The sequence below is a fragment of the Choloepus didactylus genome, chromosome 7, assembly GCF_015220235.1.
Source record: "Choloepus didactylus isolate mChoDid1 chromosome 7, mChoDid1.pri, whole genome shotgun sequence".
NCBI classification, from domain to species: Eukaryota; Metazoa; Chordata; class Mammalia; order Pilosa; family Megalonychidae; genus Choloepus; species Choloepus didactylus.
The window spans coordinates 5,359,052-5,384,855 of record NC_051313.1 but is presented as its reverse complement, the minus strand read 5'-3'; the positions used below and the strand labels follow the sequence as shown (position 1 = coordinate 5,384,855).

Here is a 25,804-nt window from a genome sequence, read left to right as displayed (position 1 = left end):
TTGGCTTTTATAAAAGGGATTTATTAGGTTACAGATTTACAGTTCTATGGGCATTAAAGTGTCCAAACTAAGGCATCAACAAGAGATACCGTCACTGAAGACAGGCCAATGGCATCCAGAAAACCTCTGTCATCTGGGAAGGCACGTGGCTGGCATCTGCTGATCCTTTGCTCCTGGTTTCTGGTTTCAAAATGGCTTTCTCCAAAATGTCTCCAGGCTTGTCTCTCTTAGCTTCTCTGGAGCAAACTCTGGACCAGCCTCTCTTAACTTAGCGTCTCCAAACATCCTTCTGTCTGCATCTCCAAGCATTTCTAAACATAAGTCTCCCTCACTGTTCTGAGCTCCTTCTGTCTGTGAGCTCTCTTAAAGGACTCCAGTGAACTAACCAAGACCCATCCTGATTGGTCGGGGTCCGCACCGCCATGGACATAATTTAATTAAAGGTCTCACCCATAGTTGTGTGAGCCACATCTCCATGGAAACACTCAATCAAAAGTTTCCACCCTACGATTGGGTTAAAAGATCATGGCTGTTTTGGGGAACATAATATATCCAAACTGGCACAGAAGGGCATTTTATTGTTGTTTTGAACCAAGATGCCAATTGAAAGGCACTTTTAATTCTGTGATGAAGAGTGTTCCCTTGTCCCTTTTCCTCCTTGCCATTATCAGTCTTACCAAGCAGTTGCAATGGGTTGTTGACACCCTGGTCTCTTTATAACAGGGTTGCCTGCCTTGGTGGTGTCAGTCGTTCTGGCGAGCAAAAAACAAAATGAAGTCTACGGGAACAAAGCTTACGGAAAAGAGCAAGGCGATGAATTGTAAGTAATTAAATTTGTTCAGAATTTATTTTAACATCAGTGTCGTTGTAAAGGGTTGGAGTTAGCTGGCACAATGTTGCCAAGGTCCCTGCTCCCTCACAGGTTAATTTGGTTAATGGCTTGAAATATCTGTGCTGCTTTTCCACGTTAAGATTGTTCTGTCTCTCCTGGGGGGATTAGGAGGAAGTCTCCAGCCCTCCTCTTCCTCAGAAGACCCGTTCTATTAGAGGAACTTCCATAGCACTCCCACCTCCTCACATACTCACAGAGACAAAACCGGCAGTGTCAGGCCATGAGTGGCTCACGGCCAATAAGGGTGTTCTGTAGAAATATAGAGAACGGAGAAATTGGGGAGTTCTTGAAATCTTGGAAAGTTCCCTTCAGCATGAGATCATCGAGGCTAGGATTTTTAGATTGTTCTTCTTGGCAGCTATTTTATCTCATATTTTATCGAGTACACAGGAAGTTCCCAGAAAGTATTTGTAGACTGAATGAATCACGGAGCAATGAAAACCTTGTTCCAGAAGCATGTGGCTGTGCTGCTGCTGTTCTATGCACATTTCAGGGACTGCTCACCTTTTACGTCCGGTCGATACCTGATCTGTGCCACAGCCCTTGCAGCCTCACCTTCCTCTACTTCTAAACTAGGACTCAGAAGATCCCCCAAGGAAATGTCAGATTGTACATATGGTAACTAAAAGAAAACTTTAAAAAAAAAATCCATGGAACTACACTGGACAAACAGTGAACCCTAAGTTAACCATGGACTATAGTTAATAGGACAATTATTAAAATGTGCTTTCATCAGTTGTAACAAATGTTCCACACCATTGCAAGGTTAATAATAGGGTGATATATGGTAATCCTGTATTTTATGCATGACTATTCTGTGAACCGACAACTTCTCTAATAAAGAAATAAAAGACCCACCCAAAACTGGGGGAAAATAAAGGCTCCAGGTCTGAAATGTCAGGATTCTAGGGGGACCTCCATGTGTAAAGAAAGGTTAGCTCCAGGAACAAACGGTGCCTTTACCATAAGCTATATTCCAGTAGAAGTCAAGGAATAAGTTCCAGTAGGGAATTTAGAAAGTGTGTTGGCCAACACTTCCAGGATGCTGCAGAACCACACTGAGCTACTGTGCACTGGCAAATGGTTGAGAATTTGCTCTGTGCCAGGAAGCACGTAAGGTTCTAGGAGTCAAAGCTGTTCAAGACGCAGCTCCGTCCTCTGGGGAGGGCACTTTCCAATGCAGAAAACATAATCCAGCATGATGATTAATCACTCTTCAAATTTAAAGAATAATTTAATTGTATCAAATAGCGCATCAATTTTTGAAGTGCCTAAGCACTTCTAGGTATTAATTAGGCATTAGGTTCTGCAAATTGCAGTATCTATTAATTTACTTATAGTCTACTTTACATATGCTACAATCTTAAAATTACTTTCATCTGCTACCTGATCATTCTGAATATCAAGTACCCTCCTTGAGCTCATGAGGCCACTATAATCAATGTAAGCTTTCTAATTGGGAATGAGAAGTGCTGTGTGTGAGATGTGATAAGAATATCCCAGTTCTGGAGTAAGGCCTCACTGCACCAGCCCAACTGGTGGAATTGTTTTGTCTGCAGTAATGGTACCCACAATTTTGTGTGGCTTAAATAAATACATAGGAATTTACTTTGCTCACATGACAAGATGCATGCAAGCAGGCAACCTCTGGCTTTGATTTTGTGGCTGAAAACATCAGGGCCAGCACGTGGCAGCTCCCAGCCCATTCTCTGCTGCAGGTGCAGAAGGAGCACTTGTGTAAGAAGTGGGAGAGGGAGTGAGGGCCTTGCCAGCCAGGCCTGAGGAATAGCTCTCTCCAGAATCCCTTAGCTGACTTCTCCTTCCGTATCACTTTCTAGATCAGTGTCACACAGCACCCCTAAGTACAAGGAGGCTGAGAAAACGAATACCTAGCTTTGCTATTCTCCAGGGTGCAGAACCACAAAAGAAAGGGCGAAAGCTAAAAAGAGTGGGTGAGCCCATCAAAAGAGTGTCTCTACACCAAGCCAGAGGTGAAGAAACCACTTTGCTCTCCTTTACTTGTTGACTTAAATAACCAGGTGTTAAGATGGTCACTAAAAAAAAAGAAGGAAAAAGAAAGAGGGAAGAAGGAACCAGGACGGTAGCGAAGTGACTCTCTAAGGCCTTGGCGAGGGTCTCCGTCGTGGAATCCTGCAGCAGTGCGCACCCAGCCGGGAAGTCTCAGGAGCGTCATCTTCTTTCTTTCCAGCTGTTGGATCCAGGACCCGGTGGTGTTCTACGTGACCTGCGCTGGGTATTTCGGGGTGATGTTTCTCCTGAATGTGGCCATGTTCGTTGTGGTCATGGTGCAGATCTGCGGGCGGAACGGCAAGAGGAGCAGCCGGACGCTGCGGGAGGAGATCCTGCGCAGCCTGCGCAGCGTGGTCAGCCTCACCTTCCTGCTGGGCATGACCTGGGGCTTCGCCTTCTTCGCCTGGGGGCCCCTGACGGTCCCTTTCATGTACCTCTTCTCCATCTTCAATTCGTTGCAAGGTAAGAGAGCCAGCACCTCTAATTTCACTGTGTTTGCCAACAGCCTCGCTTTTGGATGGACGCCGCGCATCAGTTTCTACATCACCGTTCCAAATGGTGAGCACAGTTCCAGGCCCAGGGTGGGTTGAACAGGTAAATGAGGCGGGATGCAGGTTTTGTTTTGTTCTCTTTTTTCATTGCTGTATCCGAAGCATCTAGAGCAGTGCCTGGCATACGTGGGTGCTGGAAACATGCAGCTTGCTGTGTGAGTGCATCCCAGACAGGGAGGGGCTGGCTGAGAGCCCCACAGGGGGTTAAGGTGATGCCCAGACGGCTTTCACCTCCCTCACAGGTGGGCTGGGTGTTGGGCCTCTTCACGGCTCCTCTGTACCCTTCTTGGCTCAAACTCTTAGACTCTGCAGGCTCAGAAGCAACTCACCTTGACCCCTTAGCTCCTTGGATTTCCAAGTAACTATCAACTCTCTGGTTCAGGAGCCCTCATCTGTCCATGAGATGTGGCAGTTAGTTCAACAAACATTTGCCAGTTGTCTGCTCCCTACAAAGACACAAGACTTCCTTCCAAGTTACTGACCTTCATAACTGATTCCATACACGTACACTAGTGAACTTCGTGAAGGAATTCTCTCTCGAGCTTGAGTGAATTATGTGCTATTTCTTTGAAAATTAAATTATATTCTTTAAGATATCGAATATACTCCGTGTTGTTGGAAAAACTCCAATGGTCAGGAGCACCGTGAGGCCAACACTCTAAAAGGAATGAGGTGGTTAATGTGGAATATTTCTGAGCAGTTGGTACTGTTGGCTTTCTGGAAACTGCTGGTCATGGAACCGTGGGTGTTGGAGAAGGAAGAGCTGATGAAAACTGACGATATCTGAGCTGGCTTGTGTGGTGGAAGTGAAGGTTGAGGCCCTTAGGTGGGGGCTCCCCACAGCTGTGTGCTCAGAAGAGTTTGTACTCACCTCCAGGAGAGCCTGTGCATCTGCTTTCTGCTGGGTCCTCTGCTAGCCTGGGTGAGAAATCTGTCTCCTCGTGGGTGGTCAACAATTGTTTGTTAAATGAATGGATGGATTGCTGCATGCAGGAAGGGAGAGGCTTTGGGGATTACCTATGGCCAATCTGAGACTCCTCTGTCATAAATACACATTAATTAGTTCAGCACATTTTATTCAGATTCATTCTCCCATAACGGAGGAAAGATGTGGGCTCATTGTCTTTAGTGAATAGAATAATAAGCTTCAATTATACCTCCAAAGGATGGAAACTGAATATGTAGCAATGAATAGATCTTTATTGGAGTCTAGCTTTGTAAATCTGCTTAATCTCTTCAGTAATATACAAAACAAAAGTGCCTAAATAAATATGAAAGAAAGTGTCTATTAAGAAATTCCGTGGGTTTATATTTCAGCATTGTACTTGAAAGGCGCATTGATCCTCCAGCCCAACCTTGTTTTTGGTTTCAGAATTTCCTGGCAGTTTCAGTAAACTTCAACAGCTACAGTGCGGTCACTGTTGACTCTTCTGGGGGGGGGTGGCGGCCGGTTGCTAAATCCTAGGCTCTCGGGATTGCTCGGAGGGTACCGGCGGCGGGGGCTCTTTCCCGGAGGCGAGGGCGAGGCGGGGGACTTGGCCAGGTCCCCGGCAGTGGCGTGCAAGGTGTGGAGGGCGGCGAGAAGAAACAGGCGGGACACGTTTCTTTGAGGGTGAGGAAGCCAAGAGAGTTTATTAGGGGAGAGTACAAGCTTATATCGGGTGGTTTAGAGGCCGGGGTAGCTGTAAGGGTTAAAGGCTTGGATTGGTTCTGAGAGAGCACGGAGGTTGTTTGAAAAGGGGCGGGAGTTGCTCCGGTAACGAAGAGGGTGGAGGGTGCGGGTAAGGCATGGGGGGGGGGGGTTCTCCGGCAAGCCCTCCCCAACAGTTGTACTTTGGGGTGAGGAAATGGGGCCTGCATTCGGCTCCACTTTCTCAGGCCCGGGGGGCCGTGGAGGGCGCTACCACCCGTGCCCCACTACCTTTCCTAGGGGCTGATCAGTTCCCCTGGCCCAGGCCCGCCAAGTCAGAACTCGATAACAGTGTCCCGCATTTCCCCCTTCTTTTCTAATTAGAGGAAGAAGCTTACCGGAGAGATCCGCCAAGGGTTGAGGGAAAGGGGAGGTGGGGGAAGGGATAGGGGTAGATGGTAGTCAGAGAGGCTGGAGCTCGACGTTGGTGTGGCGCCCGGGCGTTCGAGAGGGGCCTCGCTGCTTGCGGGATGGACGAGGGTGGCGACGCTGCGGAGGGTCAGTTTCTTCAGTGGAGGCAAGTTGTTGATACTGGACTTGCACAAATGATGAAAAGACAGCATTGGCTTGGTTCTTAGCAAGCCGGACAATTCTGCGGATAATGCAGGGCCCTAGGGTGAGAGCTAGAATAATCATTAGTAGGGGGCCGAGGAGAGGGAGGAGGTATGGGAGGAGGGGGGTAAAGATGTGGGACCAATAGCTGGTGGCTTCACGGTTTCTTTTGCGTTGTTCTAGTCCCTCTCGGACCTTCTTTAGGCTGTCCTTGGCGAGACCTGTGGAATTGGCATATACACAGCACTCTTCTCCTAGGGCGGCGCAAAGGCCTCCTTCTTTGAGGCGGAGAAGGTCGAGACCTCGGCGGTTTTGGAGCACGACTTCAGAGAGGGAATTGACAGAATTTTTAAGATGGGAAATAGCGTCTTGTAGGTGACGAATGTCCTCGTCAACAGCTGCCCGGAGGTGAGTTAGGGCGGAGCCTTGACTGGCTAATGCAGCGATTCCGGTGCCAGCGCCTGCAAGACCTAGGAGGGAGGCAATTGTGAGGGCGGTGATGGGTTCTCGCTTTTGCAGAGTGGCAGGAGCTGCAGTTCTTTCCAGGCGGAGGAAGAAGTCTTCCTCGCTGTGGTACAGGACCCTAGGGATAAGGACAATTAGGAGGCAAGTTTCATTAGTTGTATTGAGGGTTTGCACATTAAGGCAGGGGGTAAGTCCTGTAGAGGAGCAGAGCCATTGGGAGGAGTTATGAGGAATGAGAAATTTGGCAGAGCTGCTGGGAGATGAGTAGTTGGCACAAGCTGTGAGGTTGGGAGAGTTACTTGAGCAAGGGCGGATGCACTTTCCTGTAAAGGAGACTGAATGAAAGGTTAGGGGGATGGCAGAGGTATTCCAATTGCATTCCGAGGGGCTGTCCTCTGTGTTTTCTGAAAAGGAGAGGTTGGAGGCGACGGGCTCATACAGTGAGGAAGAGGTGGAGAGGCAAAGCCAACAAGAGGAGGTAAGATTGGGGTAGGAGACATTTAGTGAGGTGAAGGTTGCTTGGATAAGGCTGAAGAGGGGAGAGGAGTAATGAGAGGGGGGTAGAAAAGGTTGGGGTGGTGGTGTTGGTGATACGCTGTTTGCAGCTGAGGTGCGGCTGGAGGGCTGTGGAAAAAGGGGGTTAATGACTTTATTGGGACCGATAGCAGAGGGGTTTTTTAGTACAGCCTCCTTTTTTATCAAAATAAGGGAACCTGGGTCGCCTCCTGGAACGTAAATTCGGAAGCCCCAAGTTCGACCGAGTAGCCAAGAGGGATCAGTGGGAAGCTGTACGGTGAGCATAAGCTTTTTGGGGCAGGTGAGAAGCTCTAACAGACCGTCGCGGGATGTACAGGAATTTTTAACTTCAGTAAGGGTTAGATAACGATCAGAAACGGTAGGTTTCCAGCCTGTGGCTATTGTTTCACACCCCCAGTACGGGCAGTAATAGTCCTTTGGGGAGTTGCAATATGATTTTCCAAGATTTGCTTGGGGACACATGTAATATTGGGCCTGGTTAAGACTGGTAGGGAAACGACCTGGGGAGAATAGGTCGGAGGCGTAAATGGAAAAGGAGACTTGCATAGAGATATTGGTTCGTATAATTATGTTATCTTCCCACCGCGCTAGTGTCCATTTCCAGGACTGGTGGGGGTTGGCCTGGGTAGAAGAGGCGAGGGTTAACATGGCTATTAGAAGAGAAGCTATGCTTGGGTGAGGGTTGTGGAGGTGTAGGGGGCTGGCTTTTGCCTGTCTGTATAGGCGCATGATTTGGACGATTTCTTGTCTTTCCTCTTGCGAGTTTTCAGGCCTCTCCGGGGGTGCTCTCGAACGGCCTTCCTGGTCCAGTTGCAAGGTTGTCATCTGGTATGTTAGGCTGCGGAGACGGTGGCGTTCTCGTCTTGTCGGCCGTTTGGCTGCTGGTGGCGGGTCGGATTGCTTTTCCCGGGATCCAGATTGGTTGTGCTGCATCATCTGGGAAAACACAAGCAAACCCGCGCCCCTGGGCGAGGAGTGGGGAGGGACCCTTCCAGGCATTATTCTCTGGGTCCTTCCAGTAGACCATCGGGGCCTGGGTGGGCCTATACGAGGGCCCCCAATGTTTATGTAGGGGCGAAAGCCCTTCTTTATTGAATGTGAGTAGATTAAGGTGAATGAGGGCTGCTATGATAAGGTCCCCTGGAGTTGCCTGGGGGAGCATTGCCTTTTCTTTTTCAATTTGTATTTTTAAGCGGCGATGGACTGCTTCCACAATGGCTTGCCCCTGAGGATTATAGGGGATGCCGAAATGATGGGTGATGTTATATAACTGAAGAAAGGCCGCAAAGGAGGCACTGCGATAGGCGGGCCCATTGTCCGTTTTTATGTCCCAGGGGACTCCCATGAAGAGAATTCCTTGTCTCAGGGCCTTGATACAGTGTTTGGCCGTTTCCCCGGCGAGGGGGACTGCATAACACATGGCCGAGAAGGTGTCAATCATTACATGCACATACTTGAGGCGCCCAAAGGACGGAACGTGAGTTACATCCATTTGCCATCTAGAATTGGGTTTTAGGCCTCGTGGGTTGACTCCCTGAGGTTGCAGGGGGCCAAGCGGCGCAAAGGGCGCACAAGTTGCACAATTGCGGACAAGATGTTTACAGGTATCTAGGGGGAGGCCACATAAATGATGCAATGACATAGCCGAAAAGTGAAATTTAGAATGCAATAACTTAGCCTGGTTAACAGCATCCCCCGGAGGGGCTGCCGTGTGAGTTAGCATAGCTTGGGTAGTCTGAGCTGAGACCGCTTGGTCTACTATACTATTGCCATTAGCCAAGGGCCCTGGAAGGCCTGAGTGACTACGAATATGGCTAATGAACCAAGGATCCTGTCGATGCTCCAGGATGCTCCTGAGGTTAGAAAGTGCTTTATCAATGGCCGAGTCCCCGGGGAAAAAGGTGGAAAACGCGAGGACTCGGCAGACCTGATAAGTGTAGAGGCTGTCAGTGAAAATGTTTACTGGGTGGCCCCAGTGGGTGTTTAGCGCATATGACACCGCCAGGATTTCCCCCACTTGGACTGAATGAAGGTTGACATAGCTGAATAGGCGGGGTTCTGGGTGGTCCGGGGGATAAGAGAGGAAGGCGAAACGGGTTTTGGAGGCGTCAGTAAAGACAGTAGTGGCACCCGGGATGGGTGCAGAGGAGGGGAAAGGGTGGAAGGGGCTGCGGAAGGGAAGCTTGGCGAGCCCCTGTAACAGTCGATGGCTAGGATAGTGGCAGCTGAATTCCCCCTGGAATCCTTCTAAGAGGATTTGCATGTCCGCGTTGTCACGTATAAGCAGGCGGGTTTGGCCTGCGTCCAGGGGCCAAACAATTTTTCCCGGCGGCGCTCCAAATACATGAACAGCCAGGGTGACTAGATCTGAAGCTAGGCTGATCCAGAGCCGCACTGCGGGGCAGATTTTCCTAAGCCGACTTTTAGCGGGGTGCGCCTAAAGTAGAGGACCATTTTGCCACAGGCAGCCCATGGGTGTTCCGGGCGTAGAAAGGATGAGTGCTACAAGATGCCCTCTCTAGTGCTGAACCTGTTGAGACAGCAGGCGGCGAGCGCCTTGTTAATTGCGGCAATGGCTTCCTTTGCCTCCTGGGTGAGCTTAATGCGCCGGGAGATTGCTAGCGGCGGGGCTTCAGGGACACTCAGCAGCATAAAGAGTGGTTGGAGCTGCGCGGTGGTGATCGGCAACGCAGAGCGGAGCCAATTGATCTGGCCGCAGAGCTGTTGGAGCTCAGTGATAGTGACCCGATCCGGTATGTCCAGCTGGGGAGCGGACGGGGCAATGGTTCTATCAATACTAAACCCTAAGAAGGCTAATGGTGGCACAATCTGAACTTTATCGGGCTGAACCGTAAGGCCGAGGTCAGCTAAATTAGTGGTGAGGTCTTTAAGGATTAGAGGAAGCGCCTCGGTGTCCTCAGAGGCCACCAAGATGTCATCCATGTAATGGATGAGCATGGCCCGCTTTCGCAGGGGGGCCACTGCGTGATTAACATACATTTGGCAGATGGCCGGACTGTTACGCATTCCCTGAGGGAGGACTTTCCATTGGTACCTGCTAGCCGCGCCCGCGTGATTGGGGACGGGAACTGTAAAGGCAAAGCGCGGGCGGTCTCGCTCATGTAGCGGGATGGAAAAGAAACAGTCTTTGATGTCAATGGTGGCTACATGATAGTGGGCCGGGATGGCTACCGGATGGGGGAGGCCAGGCTGCGGGGAACCCATGGGAAGAATATGCTTATTGATTTCCCGCAGATCATTGAGGAGCCTAAATTTCCCTGTGGCTTTTTTATGAATAACAAACACTGGCGAATTATAGGGACTAGTAGAAGGTTCTATGTGGCTAGCGTCCAATTGTTCTTGGACAAGGGCTTGGAGTGCCACTAATTTATGTGTGGGAAGGGGCCACTGCTCCACCCATATAGGTTCCTCAGTATCCCACTGCAGAGGAACGGGCGCTGGAGGTGTTAAACGAGCAGTGGCGCACATTATTGGGGGGGCTGCGTGGTAAGCACTGCCCCAGAGGCGGCGAGGATATCACGGCCCCATAAAATTTGGTTTATGGTGTGTAGGAATAACGGGCGGAAGGTGCCTGAGTGGCCCTCTTCATCCTCCCACTTAATGGGCCCTATGGCCTGAAGAGAGGTGGAGGTACCAGTGGCTCCCACTACCGAGGGACCATTGAGAACCAAGCACATGGTGGCATACTGAGCGGGCATGCAAGAGACTTCTGCCCCTGAATCGAGCGTGCCCATGTACCATTGCCCCCCTATTTTTAATTTACGGGTAGGCTTTTCCGGAGTGATAGGGACTGTCCAGAGAAGCGTTTTATTGCCGGCGAGGTGATGAGTTTTATTAGAACCGGCCGGCACGCTGCCTCTTAGGGGCGGGGCTGAGGCTTGCCCCGCTTGGAGTTTAAAGCTTGCTCAGCGTTTTGGCGCTGATTGACACCAGGGCAGCGGCAGAGGGTTTTGGGGTTATTTTTGCAATCACACGCCCAGTGATAGCCGCGCTGGCAGCGTGGGCAAGGAGTGGGAGGGGGGCGCCCATTGCGCTGCATGAAAGGCGGGCGGTTGAGTTCTGCATTGGGGCACTCCCGGGCAAAATGACCGCTCTGCCCGCACTTAAAGCAACCGGTGGTGGCGGCTAAGGCGGCAGTGACAGCGCCAGAGACAGCCTGGGCTAGTTTTCTGTTCAGCTCAGTTTCCATTAATGAGAGTTGAGAAGTTCTATTTTTCCCAGCCTGGGTCCCTTGGCCAGAAGGAGAAATGCTGTAAACCAGCCCCACTCAGTGTTCTTCATGAATCACTGTGTTTTAAGACTGACTTTAAATTATAGAAATTCAGAACAGATTTCTGCCTATCCAGTGATATTAGAAACACCTCTCAGAAAGGAAATTTAAATTTAAAACGGCAGTGATACAGAGCACAAGATTTCACCAACAATTGTTAACTTGCCAGGCATATACAAAACAAAAATCCTCAGGATGTTATGGAAAGCCACTTAATGGTTCCTATTGGTGAGTTGTTTTCTGAGCCTTCCAAGAGAAGCTTTATTATGGTAAGCAGTATATGCTTTATTACAAAATGCATGTAGAATTTAGACATTTTAAAGGAACAATTCAGTGAATGCAAAATGAACTCAGGTAGTTCTTGGGCAAGCTGTATTTGTTTTCTTTTCTTTTCTTTCTGGAATTCTGAATTCCAGCAAAAACTTAATGCAGTCCCTTTACCTTGTGAAGCTTACAGTTCTAGAAGGCGAGACCGACAGTAATCAAAGACATCACAATATAAAAAGTGACTGGTAATACTGAGAGCACATGACAGAGGACATGATGTCTGAGCGGAAGAGGATGAGTGGGAATAAACCAGGTGAAAGATGGGAGTAGGGGTACACAAAGAATATTTCCAGTAGAGGACACTTCCTGTGCAGAGTCCAGTGTAGTTGGTGATTGACGTGTGCATGCGAGGAACTGCAAGAAAGCTCATGTAAGCTGAGAACAGAAAATGAGCAGGAAAGTGACACAGAACACTGGGCCAAGAGGAAGGTAGGGGTAGACCAGAAGGCCCATCATTTTGAGCTTTGTAAGAGCAACAGGAAGGCTTTGAAACATTTGGGGCATGAGGAGCTGAACAATAAGCTGCGCATTTTGTAAAAATGAGGCCAGACATGGGATAGAGATTCGATTTGGAGCAGCCCAATAGTGGCTATAGGGAGAGCAGGTAGGAGGCTAATTCGGCTCTCCAGGTGAGAGATGTGGGCTCATAGGAAGTGATTGCAATGGTCCAGGTGAGAGATGATGATACAGAATATTTTAGACTATGGTGAAGCTGGGGCAGCTGGAGAGTCATGAATAGAGTCAAGAGAAATTTAAGAAGTACGCTGCTACCAGAGCAGTCATCACTGGTTTTGGTCATTAAACTCTTCACAGGTGTTTGGACTGGGTCTTCGGTGACATCAGGGCATATCTATCGGAGGAGTGACTTTCAATACCAGAGTTCTTTTCTCATTTGTGTATATCTTTAAAAATTTTGTTCTAGCATGTTAAAAATTTGTTTTATCTCTCAGGATTATTGGAAATACATGTTCACGTATGTGTGTGTAGAAGCACATATATGCATAGGTAGTTATATAGATACTCACATAAATGTGTATAGTCTAGATATTGAAATGGATGTTAATGTTAATTTTTATATGTAGAATTATAGCTCTACAATCTAATTGCCAAATCATGTCACTAGATATCAGAAAATTATTATAATCTGTGTGGCTATGAATAATAGTTTTACCTATTTGAGTAAGCACAGTACAGTCCAGAGGCAAAGGAATTCATGAATTGAGACAAGGTTAAAACAAAGATCATTATTTTCTAATTTTCCATAGAACATGCCTTTGTTCTTTTTATTTTACTTCACTTGATTAAGTTATATATTCATTATGCTATTAGACTTTTTCTTCTAAGATGAGATGATAAAACACATCTTTTCTTAGCATGATGGAATTATGTATCTATCTGCTTACAATATTTTTGCTTCTTTCCCGGGCAAAACTGGCAGATCACTGTATTAAAAAACTTAATCTTTTTTTCTAAAGAATACAACTTGAGAAAATTGTATGGTAAACAAATTGCTATTCAAAAGAGAACAGATGTTTGACAAAAGTATATCATAAGTCATATGCCTAAGAGCATTAAACTAACCTTTAGGAAATATAATGTAATTCATCCTAAGGAAATTAAAAGCAATTCTCTGTGTTGCTGAGATCTTGGCCAGTTTTCTTGGACATCTATCCCATGGTGATGTCATCAGCATACTCCCAGGATTGAATTATTGCTCTGAGATGCAACACAGAGCCATTTGTTACACAAGTGATGAACAGTATCTCAGACTGTGTATTCCGTTCAACAGTATATGAAACAGTTTTGAACAATATGCTCAGGCATTATGACAGCATAATAAGATGCAAAAAAAATGGTTCTGCAAAGCGAAGCTGCAATGGAGAATGCAGAAAGGTTTTACAGTCCTCTCCGTGATAGTGTTTACCACTGATTAATTTGATAACATTAAGATACCCACAGTAATAGAATTAATGTGTATTTGTAGAGTGCATCGTGGTTCTCAAAGCTCATTCATATACCTCTGTGATCCCACTTAATTCTTGCAGCAACTTTGGAATGTAGGTTCCTACATTTTATAAAGAAAGAAATAGCTCAGAAAAGCTAATGACATGCCCAAAATTAGTTTGAACCTCAAAATATACTATTTATAATATAGCATATATGAAAATAGAAAAGTACATTATTAGAAAAACATAAACAGAAAAGTAAATCAAATTACTTCATTATCTTTTCAGTTTTTTATTTCAGTTTCTAGGAAATGAGTATCTTCTTAAATTAAAAAAAAAACACTTAGTAAATATATATTCAGTGAATAAGTGGAAATTTAATCTCTTACCCTTCTAGCAGTATTCATTTAGGGAGATAAATTTATCATCATCTTTATCATTTTAATTCTATTGGTAAACTAAGACAAATCAAATTATGAGGAAAAATATGCTCAGCGTCAACCAGCCCTCCTTTGCCACCGGAGGTGAAGGTTGGGACCTCCTGACATTAAGATGCTCTGTAATCGCATGTAAAGGAGACGCTGAGTTGGCACCAAGATAAAGAGAGGACCTGCCTCTTGACAACTGGCATCAGAAGTGACATTGTTGGCTGACATATGACACGCTGTAAGGAGATGAATGCTGCTTCTCTTGGCAGGGCTTCTCGTGCCATAGCAGCATAACTTTCTAAAGTCACCTTGGTGGGATCAAAGGCAGGTTCAGGAAGTCTGCAGAGATCACCATAGACCCTAAAGGTCCCGATCACAGCCCAGCAGCCCTCTGCTGTGTCTGGGTGACAACAAGCCACACGAGCCTCTCAGAGAATCAGGAGATCAGAGGTCACCTGGACCCATTTTGTCAAAAGTCTGTTACCTAAATCGTGTGGCCTCTTCTGCCCCCACACCAGGTTGGTTAATCAGTGACTGACTTTCCCACCGGAACTCCAGAACCACTCACACTCCTGGGCCTGGGGTTAGGACAGCACCACTCTCCATCACCTCCCACTCTCATCCTACCCCGTATCCGTATCCGAAGTCGCCCATGTCTGCATTCTGCCCCTAACTGACCCCTTAGCTGGATCTTTGTCACTCCCAACCATTCTGAGGGTGAGAGAGGGTCCACCCAGGCCGTTCGTCAGAATGCATTGAGGCAGCCCCTGCTGAGAGTGTGAGTGGCCTGTAGTTGTCAAAGATCTCATCTGGAGGTGAGCACCCAAAGGCTTTCTATCTTTTCCCCACTAGGCTCCTTGGAAATTAACTCTGATAGCAGTAAAAGGACAATATGAGTTGCCCTGAATTTTGCTGCATGTAGCAATCATCTTCATATTGAAGGAAAACTGTTTTTGGCCTTTTTTAAAAGTTTTGATACTCAAGCTAAGGATCTGAGAACATCCCTTTTCAACTCTTTGCATCTTCCCATTACCTGAGTAAAGCCCAGGGAAGAAATTCTATGTGGGAGCAAATGTCTAGCCAAAATATGGATGGAAAATGTATCTTTCTAAAATAAATAGTCATATGGCCCTTACAAAGACCAAGATTAAACACAAGCCCATGTGCTCTTCTGCAAATATAGTGCCAATATTTAGAGATAGGTTTCATTTTTTAATATGCCAGTAGATGTATTTCAAAGTAAGTGAAAGGACTATATATCATAAAATAGGTCCAGCCACTTGATGAACACTTTGGAATCTTCTCCCACTGAGTTTGGTGCGTCCTTTTGGATGTCCCTTCCTGACATCCTTCAATGACCCTGCTTCGGCCCGTGGGGCTGGTGATGAACTTCTCCAGAAAGATGTGGCAAGGTGCAGTTTATTGTGTTTCCCTGCCAAACAACACCCAGAGACAAGCTTACTTCCCACATGCTTGCAACACCTTCTACCACCACAATTGAAAAATGTTATTCATTTTAAATAAGAAAATTTTAAAAAAATCACTCAGAATTAAGACCTCTTAAATTCTCATATTGGTCTAATGTAAAGAAAAAAATGAGCACAAACCTCTGGTTCATAAAAGATGGAGGTAAGAGGAAGGCAGGGAGATGGGTGGGGTGAGTGGGCCGGAGCCTGGTGAAGGATCTGTCGGTTCAAAGTGTGTTTAAGTTTTTGTGTTTATTGTTGTCCTGGCATGGAATCTGGGTTCACATAGGTGAAATAAAGAATGAAGGCACTTATCGAGCTGAAGGCGCTGTTGCTAGGGGACTTTGGCTGGAATTCTTCAACGTGATGGTTTTTCAGATAAAATTTCCCCCAACAAGGATGGCTGTGAGCTCTGGTTTGTGAGATCCAATGGTTTCATGAAGCTAGCACTAACCTACAAGATGAAGGAAAAGCTTTCACTATGATTCAGTCCTTGGGGTCATTTTAGCATCCACTTTCTGTGGGGCAATGTTTCCTAATCCTTGGTCAGTTAATAAAGCTGTAAGGTGTCCTGAAGAGTAAAGCCGGGTAATTAGGGTCCCGGGCTGCAGCTTACAGCCCTTTCCTGAAGGACAGAAGAGCATAAGCTTCCAACGGGGCACGAGGTGACTTTTTGAGGTGCAGTATGGTTGATATGGTGATTATCAAAGGAAAAGAAACTGATAGAAAGAGACCAGAGATGGGGATGGGAAATGAAATAGATTCCCTTGGATGTGAACATAGAACACTGAAGATCTGTGATTTTGTTTCTGGCACCAACAGCTGTAAGTAGAAGGGAAAAACAAAACCTCAGAATTTAAGAGGGACTAGCTCTCGGTTTTCCCATTTTAGCTCCCCAATGCCCTTGGCTCTCTTCCTTTGCAGAGTGTTTAGAATTGCTTTCCATCCTGCTCATGTTTGATGTTCCAGATGTGGATTCCTACCACGTTCTCCACGGCCAAATTCTAAAAGGGATAATTTGTTCTAAAAGAATTGTGGTATAATATTTTTTTGCCGGACTAACCTAAAATTCATGGGGAAAATGTTAGTGACTGTAAATAGGAAAATAACCTATTATGGGAATTCTACTCCGATTTAAGATGAAAAAAAGTGTCTCATAGCTAAAATGCTGCATAAATGTAATACCTTGGAATTCAGATTTTTTACATTCTTAAGAATTCTGATTTCTTGTGCCTCTTATCTAATTTTGTCCCATTGCCCCACAGTGTACAGTGGGAGACGGAACGTTTAAATGACTCTCCTCTGTCACATGATTTTAGAGGAGCGATATGATATTTTGAATCCAAGTCTGTGATCCTGCCCTCGTACAGTGTCCACAGAACACCAGGCACAACTTCTGAAGAGGTTTTTTCCTCCGGTATATATCACATTTATAAAAACTGCAGAGGGTTAGGAACCCATGATAGAGTACTAAGGGAAGCAACTGCTTGCAAGTTTCATCTGCCCTCAACTCAAAGGAAACTGTCTGCTCAGCGCGAGACCCTTCGTGAGTGACACCTGGATGCACGACTGCAAGCAAAAGTCCTTCACTGACGCCCTCCTGCAGCTCTGCAGGTGATGCAGCTAAACAAACGATTGTGTAAGAACACACGGTTACCTGTGTTTCCTGCTCTGCTTCAAAAATGCACCTTTGAACAAATTCTGCCAACTCAGACCCAAAGGAAACTAGAGTGATCCGGGCAAATGGCCTCCACCCCGAAGCCGCGCCCCGCGGTCCCTCCGTCCTGCCACTCCGTGGACCTTGCCCCAGGCTTCCACGCCCCGGCCCTTTAGTCTGCCACTGCCCCCACCAGTTAAAAACTTGCTGACAAATGCAAGTTATCTACATGCATCCGCTTGTTCACGCTACTGGGGAAGAAAAGCTTATTTACTTATTAAAAGGATTTCCTGCCTTAGCAAACTGGTTAGGGAATTTGGGGAGTGTGGGAGTCAGAAGACTATAACCACAATCAGATTTAGTCATTTAGAGGGTGATGATGGGGTCTGAACCCAGCGATGTCTGCTGGGAAAGGGGATACTTGGGCGAGCTCCCAGTTTTGAGGGATTTGAGCGCAGGGAAACCCTCCTTTCCCCCGGCGCGCCTGCCTCAGGTGCTTCTTCTCTGGCTGTCTTCCCAGCCCAGCTTCTCTCCTCCCTGTCCACAGCCCGCGGACCTTCAGGAGGCTTTTGTTTTAACCATTTTTACCATTTTTAAGTGTACAACTCAATGGCATTAATTGCATTCACAATGTTCAGCAACTGTCACCACTATCTATTTCCAAAATTTTTCATTGCCCCAAACAGAAACTCTGCACCCCTTAAGCAGTAACTCCTCATTCCTCCTCCCCCAGCCCCTAGTAACCCCTAATCTAATTTTTGCCTCTATGAATTTGCTAATTCTAGGTATTTCATAAAAGTAGAATCTAGCTTACTTCACTTAGCAAAGTGTTTTCCAAGTTCATCTATGTTTCAGCATGTGTCAGTGTTTCATTCGTTTCTGTGGCTGAATAGTGTCCCTTTTGTTTTTCCATTCATCTGTTGCTAGACACTTGGATTTCTTCCCACAATTCAGCTGTTGTGAGTAAGGCCGCCATGAACATTGGGGTACAAGTATCTTTTTGAGTCCTTGCTTTCAATTCTTCTGGGTGCAAACCTAGAGTGGGGTTGGGGGGTCACGTGGTAGTTCTGTGTTTAGCTTTGTGGAAATTACCACACTGTCTTCCATGGTGGTTGCACCATTTTACATTCGCACCAACAATGTTTGAGGTTCCCTATTCCTCAATGTCCTTGTCAACAATTGTTGTTTTCTGTTTTTTTTTGATAACAACCCTCCTGGTGGGTGAGAGGTGGTAGCTCTTCATGGTTTTCATTTGCATTTCCCTAATGACTAATGATATTGAGCATGGTTTCATGGGCTTATTGACATGGTATATCTTCTTTGGAGAAATGCATATTCAAGTCTTTTGCTAATTCTTTTTTAAGGGACATATTCTTAAATTGGAGGCTTTGGTGCTTATACCAGGAGATAAAGTATAAGGACACACACACACACACAGGTACACACACAACACACAATATGCAGAGGCATTCACAGCAAATGGAGAAGAACTGGGGGCACAAGGCTATGAGAGCAGCCAGGGGCTGCTTTGACACAATGGAAAGGGGCCTCTGATGGTGACAATCCCTGGAATTCTTGCTTGAAAGTCACACAGAAAAATCCTTCCCCAGGGAAGGCCCAGGCCACATACACAGCAGAATTGGAGGAGCCTGGGTTTGGGGCCCAAGGAGCATCTGTTTCGTCATTGCAGAAAACTGCCCCAGCTCTCTACTGCTTTCCCTGGGGATCCCTCTGGCTCCCGGGTACCCAGTAACTCCTGGTGGATGTTGGGGGCTGGGGGATAGCACCACAGAGGCCTGGGCAGGGGGCCTGCTGCACATGGGGAAGGAGAGGCCAGTGGGCTGAAGAGCAGTGAGTAACCTCTGGGCTGGCCAACACGAGGCAGCTTGCCATCATAGACCCTGCATGTGGGGGACGCTCCCACCCGACCCTGGGCAGAGGGGACACCTCGTTGGACCCACTGGGTACTGAGTCCTCCTCAAGCTCCAGCCTGTCCTCAGCAGCTGCAGCTCCATGGCACCACTCCGGAACTGTGGAGAAGGACAGGAGGACAGCAGTGCCCTGCCAGGATGGTGGCCTTGCTCCAGGGGAGACTGCGCAGAGGACAGAAATCTGCACAATTGGCCAGCATCTTGTCCTGGGCTCAGGAGAGCTTGTCCTTTTGGCAATGTCCACCTGCCATTTTCTGCCCTGGCCAAAGTCTCCCTGTCCAGGTTTCCATGGAGATGCCTAGAGTCCAAGGAGACCTCAGTTCTTTAGCAGTAGGGTCTGGTCCAACACCTGTCTTCGGGGCAAAGGTAGGCTCTGGGGCCTCAGGACATGTGGCCCAGAGGGGCTGGGGAAGCCAACCGTGAGGCCCCAAGTCCTCTCGAGGCCCCTCTATTCCCTGCCCTGACCTACAGGGGCTGTGCCAAACGGCAGGGTGGGCTGGGGCAGGTGGAGACTGCAATTGCCTGGACTGACCCCAGGCTGACCACAGTCATGGGAAGCTGACTCAAGCTGGTCCAGCCTGGGGTGCTGGGCAGAGACCCCCTGGCCTTCCAAGGTAGTTGAGTCTTTCCGAATGGGTTGCCCACATGTTAGAATCTGGCCTGGGGGTGATGCCACTTCTTTTGGAGACTGGTTCTTGGGTTTGAAGCCCCTGATGTGAGCTTGCTACCATTCTGTGTTGCTCAGTGCTCTCTTACATGGCTGGCGGGGTTGCCCTTCCCAGCTGGTGAGTCAGCGACAGCAGGGCCCACTGGTAATGTGCCGTGAGTTTGAGCTTGGTCTCCTGCTCCTTTGCTTCTTCCCATCCTAATATTGAGCCATGACAGGGCCTTTGACAGTTGCATGGCAGAGGCTGCAGGACTTGCCTGGGTCTGTCTTGTCTTTGTTCTGGTCCGAGGCGTCCACTTCAGTGGTTGCTGCTTCAGCCTCAGGCTCTTTGCCTGCTTCCGCCCCGCAGTGTGACCGGACAGGGCAGCTCTGCTTCTCGTCTTGGCTTCTGCTGTTCTTCCAGGAAGGCACTGGCCGCTGGGCCTCAGACGTGCCCAAGGCCCAGCAGAGCCTCACTGGACATTGGTGAAGACACTGGTTCTTCTGGATTGTGCACTCTACTTCTTCCCTCCCCAACAGCTGCAACCACCCTGTCTGGTTCCCATCCCCCCGCTCCTCTGAGCCTTCGTGGCCTGGCCCCTTCACCATCCGTGGCCCCCGTGGTGCCCCGCATGGGATATTCCATCTTTCCCACGAGCTCCAACTGGCCAAGAGCCACTTTGCCATTTTTTAATTGGCTGCTTGTCTTTTTGTTGCTGAGTTGTGGGTGCTCTTTATATGTTCTGGTTGTTGAACCCTTATCAGATACATGATTTGCAACTATTTTCTCCCATTGGATGGGTTGCTATTTCACTCTCCTGTTCGTGTCCATTGCTGCACAAAAGTTTTTAATTTTAATGAAGTGCAGTTTATCAATGTCTTTCTTTTGTTGCCTGTGCCATTGGGGTCATATAGAAGAAACCATCGCTAAATCCAAGTCATCAAGTTGAGTGAGTGAAATCTGATTCATGTTTATTAGATTTTTTTTTTTTTTTTCACTTAGAACTTCCCTATTTTATCTGATATAACATTTCAGGCAAAGAAGTTGGTCACTAGGATATATTTCCTTCCCTAATAGTTGTATTACCTTAATTAGGTTATTGTGTGCCTTAATTATACCTCTCAGAAATCAATATGTTTGAATGCCTCAGGAATTTTGTAATAGGCTAGTCTATCTTGAAATCAGTGACCAAAATCTAATCCATATTTTCCTAGTGGCATTTCTCCGTGAGTCAAAACCTAGTTATTCTTGAATAAGTAGTTTTAGCAGAAATTGTAGAGCCCCTCTTCTCCTCCAGACACTGTTCAAGCCCCACATCTTCTCAAAACTCTCTGTGTAGGTCCAGTGCTTAGTATAGTATATTACTCAAAATATCTTTGTTTGCTTTTCAGAAACTTTAGTCTTGAATATATTTCCTTGCAATCCTATCACCCCTTAATTTATGTTCTGTTGACTCTTCCTCCTCTTAACCACTCACTCCCAAATGCACTTAATATGTTAGAATCCACAGGCCTGATTCATCATGGTTACTGTCTGTTCATTCAACTCATGTCCAGCAGCCCCTGCCCACTTCGTGGCATTGTCTTGGAGTGAACAGCCCAACATTGGATAGACAAACACTCCTGTTCTCTTGGAGCTTGTCATCTACCAGGAAGACCCAGCCAAGCAAAAAGATTGGTGAAGAAGGAATACAGGATTAGGGCTATGAAGAAAATAAGTATGTGAAAAATCTAAAAGTAATACAGAGGTAAATGAAATTAAGGCTTAATGATGGGCTCTCTGAGGAGCCGACTGAGCTGGGATCTGCATGGCAGGTGGGAAGCTGTTATGGAAGCTGGGAGAGCATTCAAGGTGGTATTAGACAGGTGCTGGGATGTTGAGAAGCAGAAGGAAGGCAAGGGTGGGTTGGAGGTCAGTGGCACAGAGGCCTTCTCTTTAGGACACCTGGGGCTTGAGGTGCTGCTACATGGAGCTCTAGCAGGTGAACCTGTCCTGTAGGCAGGGCAAGTTGGGATCCTGGTGGTGTTGGGGAAAAGGGGAAGTTGGAGCGAATGTAGAGATCAGCACATGGTTCCTGTGTCATGGGCCTGGGTGAGACTGGTCCCCCCTGGGACGGTGCAGCTGGAAGGGATGGAAACCGAAGACTGAGCACATGCATATATCAGAATTTAAGGGGAAAGCCGAGGAGTCCACCAGGAGACCAAGACGTCCCAGCAAATTAGGAAGAAAACCAGGAGAAGATGGTGCCAAGAACAGATCTCCAGAATAAGGAGGGCTCCACTCTGTGGATGCCACTGAGAGGTCTAGTAGAACAGAAATGGGCCTTTGCAAGGGCACCTGTAATGGGATGATGGACGCTAGTGGCCACCTGTTTACAGTGGGCTGAGAAGCGAAAAGGAGAGGCAGGAAAATGTTATGCTAGTGAAATAGGCCAGATGTTCTAACCCAGCTCTTGGAGGGCTTGAATCAGCACAGCCCTAAGACCAAAGAACACGCCAGGCAGGGAGTCAGGCTTGGGTTTATTAGGACTCACGAACAGGAGAAGATTCTCCCGGTGGTGGCCATCTGCAAAATGGAAGTCAGCATTCTGTAGGGATGGGGAATGCAAGGGCAGTTTGTAAGGGTTTAGGTCGAAGACTCTCCATAGGGTATGAGAACAGAGTTTCAGCAGAGTCTCGTGACACAGGGGTCTGGAGGTTTGTTCTCAACAGTTACCAGGGAAGGGAGTTTCAATGCTTTGTTTACAATCCCATCTGTACATACTTTCTTCCCTGAGGAGGTCTGATGACCTTCAGCTTCTATCCTGGTCATGCAGGCTGCTACGTGCTGTGGGGCCTCCTTCCCCATTAAGGATGGGGGCCTGGGCCTTGGGTCTGCACAGCTGACAAAAAGGACAAGTATTGTTTGGTTCCTCTTATGTAAAATGTCTAGGAGAGGCAAATTCATAGAGACAGAAAGTAGCTTAGAGGTGACCAGGGCTGGCAGGGGAGGGGGAACAGGGAGTTATTGCATAATAGAGACAGAGTTCTTGTTTGAAGGGGATGAAAAAGTTGTGGAAATGGATAGTGGTGCTGATTGCACAACAGTGGAAATGCATTTAATGCTGCTGAATTGTACCCTTACAATGCTGAAAATGGCAAATTTTATGTTATATATGTTACTACCATAAAATAAAATTTTAAAAAAAGGTATGGTTAACAAAATCAAGTAGCTTTTATGACCATATCATATGAATTCTGTGTGTTCAACAAACTGATCCCATGAAGTAAAGGATAATTTTGTAATCCAAGCCTTTATAGGGAAAAATAGTGAACGACTCTGAAATGGACCGATACTATTATAGGTGTCTGCAAAAGGGCGTGGTCTAGCACTCCCTTCTGGGTTATCCGCTGCTACAGGGGCCTGCCTTTCCTTGTCTTTGTGCTCTTTTACAACTTTGTAAATTGTAGATAACTCATCAGTACAAATGGTTCTTGTCCACTGACATGCAAGTAAATTGCATCCTGCAGGAGTTCAATTGATCTCCCTCTTCTGCTGAAGGTGCCAGTGTTGCAACTATTAAGCAAATTCATTTCAGGGTTCTTGACTACTTTGTATGTCTACTCTTTGAATTCATCTTTGAATTAGTTGTGATATCTTGTTGATTCCCTTATTAATTAATGAGTAGATGAGATCTTTGACAGATGTATATTAAAAAAAAGTGGAGGCCTCAAAAGTTAACCATTTGAAGAAATTAATTGGGAAAGGGAATGGAGAAGTTGAAGCTGGAAAAAGGTTAGGGGCTAAGGAGGAATGCTTGCTTTGTGTTTAATGTTAACATTAACGTTGGTTATTGTTACTGGAACATGGTAGCAGGGTAAAGAGAATAACCAAGCATAGAAGACAAGAGGGATAAGATGCAGCTGCAAGGCAAGAGTTTAATTGCAGAAGCAAAATCCTTGAACAGTTAAAAGGAGTTAGTTTCCAAAGCACACATGATATAGTTCATTTTTGAAAGGTGCAGGGAACTATTTCTGTGTTAAGATGTTGAGAAATTAAAGTAGGCCAGGAAGTCAGTGATGAGGTAGAGCCGCAAGTTTGATAATCTTCAGCCATTTTGACCTACAAAAATACGAGTTTTCTATGGCTCAACTTAATATACCACGGTTACAGTTATAATGAAATACAAACGTAAAATACCCAAGAAAACACAAGTTGAAGATAGATAATGAGCTTATGGGTAGTTTCAGTTTTTACTTTTATTGAGTTTTTATGAAAAGTTTTTACAAAATTTTAAAACAAATATAAGGGAAATACGAAATGCTTCTTAAATTGGCAAATGCTTGTTTCAGCTTAGTTTTTATGAGTCATCATGCGTGCCAAGCAGAGCAGGTGTTGATAGAATTGGCACCATAGAATTATTCTAGTTTCATCTAATCCACTGGGATCTGTCCTAAAGGATCAGAACTTCTATTGGGGATTCCAAGATTCCTTTCCTTAAGATCTTGCTTTCTTAGTGATTCCGGTGTAAAAATTTAAAGAGGAACCCTGTATTTTGTGATTTGTCTTTTTAAACTAGGTCAGTTGACGTAGACGTTTATGTTTTCTTTTGTCGCAGGCTTATTTATATTCATCTTCCACTGTGCCATGAAAGAGAACGTCCAGAAGCAGTGGAGGCGGCATCTCTGCTGTGGAAGGTTTCGGTTGGCAGACAACTCAGGTAAAGAGCTTGGTGTGCATGGTTTTTACCTCTGAAAGTGTTCTGAAAACTTCACCACTGCATCCTTCATTGTCAAAAACACAGCAGTCCAGTCCCAGCAGGAGCAAATTATAAAGGCCAAGTGTCTGAAGATGCTGAACTGGAATCTTAGAATATTAAGACCGGAAGACATTCTGCAGAGGAAAAGCCTGAATTCCAGACAGGTCACGTGACTTGCCCAAGGCTTTATGTCTAATTTGAAGACTCAGCTATCTAGAGACTCCACAGCCACCTTCTCACATATTTGAGACCCTGCATTACATCATTAGGCAAAGCGATTTTTCTCAGTATCAAAAACACCTGAACAAAGTACTACTCTTTTTTGTTTACCATCAGTGGCTACTTCTCACCCCTTTAGGATATTAAAGGGGAAGTGAAGCCACATACATAGGGTCAGAGTAAGAGACCTCTCTGTTTCTTCAGCATCTTATTGTTTCTGTCTTTCTCTTCTCTGGGCCATTGTCCACATATCAGAGTATCACATTTTCTGGGTAAGTCCTTAAATAATGCAGTGATTTTTTTTCAGGGCAGAGAATATTCTTCCATAAAGTAGATTGATGGAGAGAGATGTTCATTTTTTTCAGATTGGAGTAAGACCGCTACCAACATCATCAAGAAAAGTTCTGATAATCTAGGGAAATCTTTGTCTTCAAGCTCCATTGGCTCCAACTCAACTTACCTTACATCCAAGTCTAAATCCAGTTCGACCACTTATTTCAAAAGGAACAGCCACACTGGTGAGTCTGGGCCTGTGGGCTGCCCCATGCCGTCCTCATCCCATTTCCACTGGGAAACTGGCCGTCATGGAGGTCGGGTGCTTGGGTTCAATTTATCAAAGTCCACACCTGTTTGAAGACCTTATCCAGCCCTTTGTGAATGTTTTCTGTGTATCTTACAACCAAAACTGAATCTACACAGCCCTCCTGTCATTAACTCTGAATGCAACTCTGATACAACTTTATCATCGGATTCCAAACTCAGTTGTCCCCCAAATGACAGTATTCTGTTTAAAAGTTCAGCCTTTTTAGTTAAAAATATAGAAACTGAGTTGCAGATTATTTCCTCATAGTATGAGAGTTACTTGACAAGTTGGCCTGGGGACAGGGATAAACAGCATCTAGGGCCTGTTCCCAAGGACACGTCATCCTTGACTGTTGGAAGTGTGGTTGGCAATTGCTCTTTAAATCCCCAAGTAGATATAAATGGAGAGCATAATGCTGGGAAAGTGAGGCAGGACTGCAAAGGACACTGTGTCTTTGTTCATCCCTGTTTGTTTGTTTGTTTTCACTACATTCGCCTATTCTCACCCCAGCACAGTGAGTGAACAAACCAGGTAAGGATGTGGAAATAAGGACCTCTGGTGGTACCTGCTAGCCAGTGAGTCATTTGAAATGGCCTAATCTTGAATAACTTCAAAGGGCAATGACAAAAATGCTACTTTTAATCACCAATTATGCCTCTGGCACACAACTGTCTACACTTAGCATGTACCCTTTTCCTAATTAAAACACATCTAAAGGGATAATGGAAATAATTTTTAAAAATGTTTCATTTGTTTAGCTATTAAATGTGAGCTTTGCAGATGTGGAATACGATGTGTGATGTGTCTATAAATGCCCACATTGCAAACACTGGAATTATAAACCGCCCTTGTG

General features: G+C 46.2%; 1 protein-coding gene across 3 annotated transcripts in view; it reads left to right on the top strand.

Moving 5' to 3' along the window:
• The window catches only part of ADGRG6 (adhesion G protein-coupled receptor G6), a 155,682-nt gene that overhangs the window by 123,653 nt on the left and 6,225 nt on the right, over positions 1 to 25,804 (top strand). For all 3 annotated transcript variants that reach the window (XM_037843218.1, XM_037843217.1, XM_037843219.1), the window contains 4 exons: positions 724 to 820; positions 3,102 to 3,385; positions 24,009 to 24,110; positions 24,734 to 24,886. In XM_037843218.1, coding sequence (XP_037699146.1) covers positions 724 to 820; positions 3,102 to 3,385; positions 24,009 to 24,110; positions 24,734 to 24,886 — 636 coding nt within the window. The remainder of the gene's footprint in view (positions 1 to 723; positions 821 to 3,101; positions 3,386 to 24,008; positions 24,111 to 24,733; positions 24,887 to 25,804) is intronic.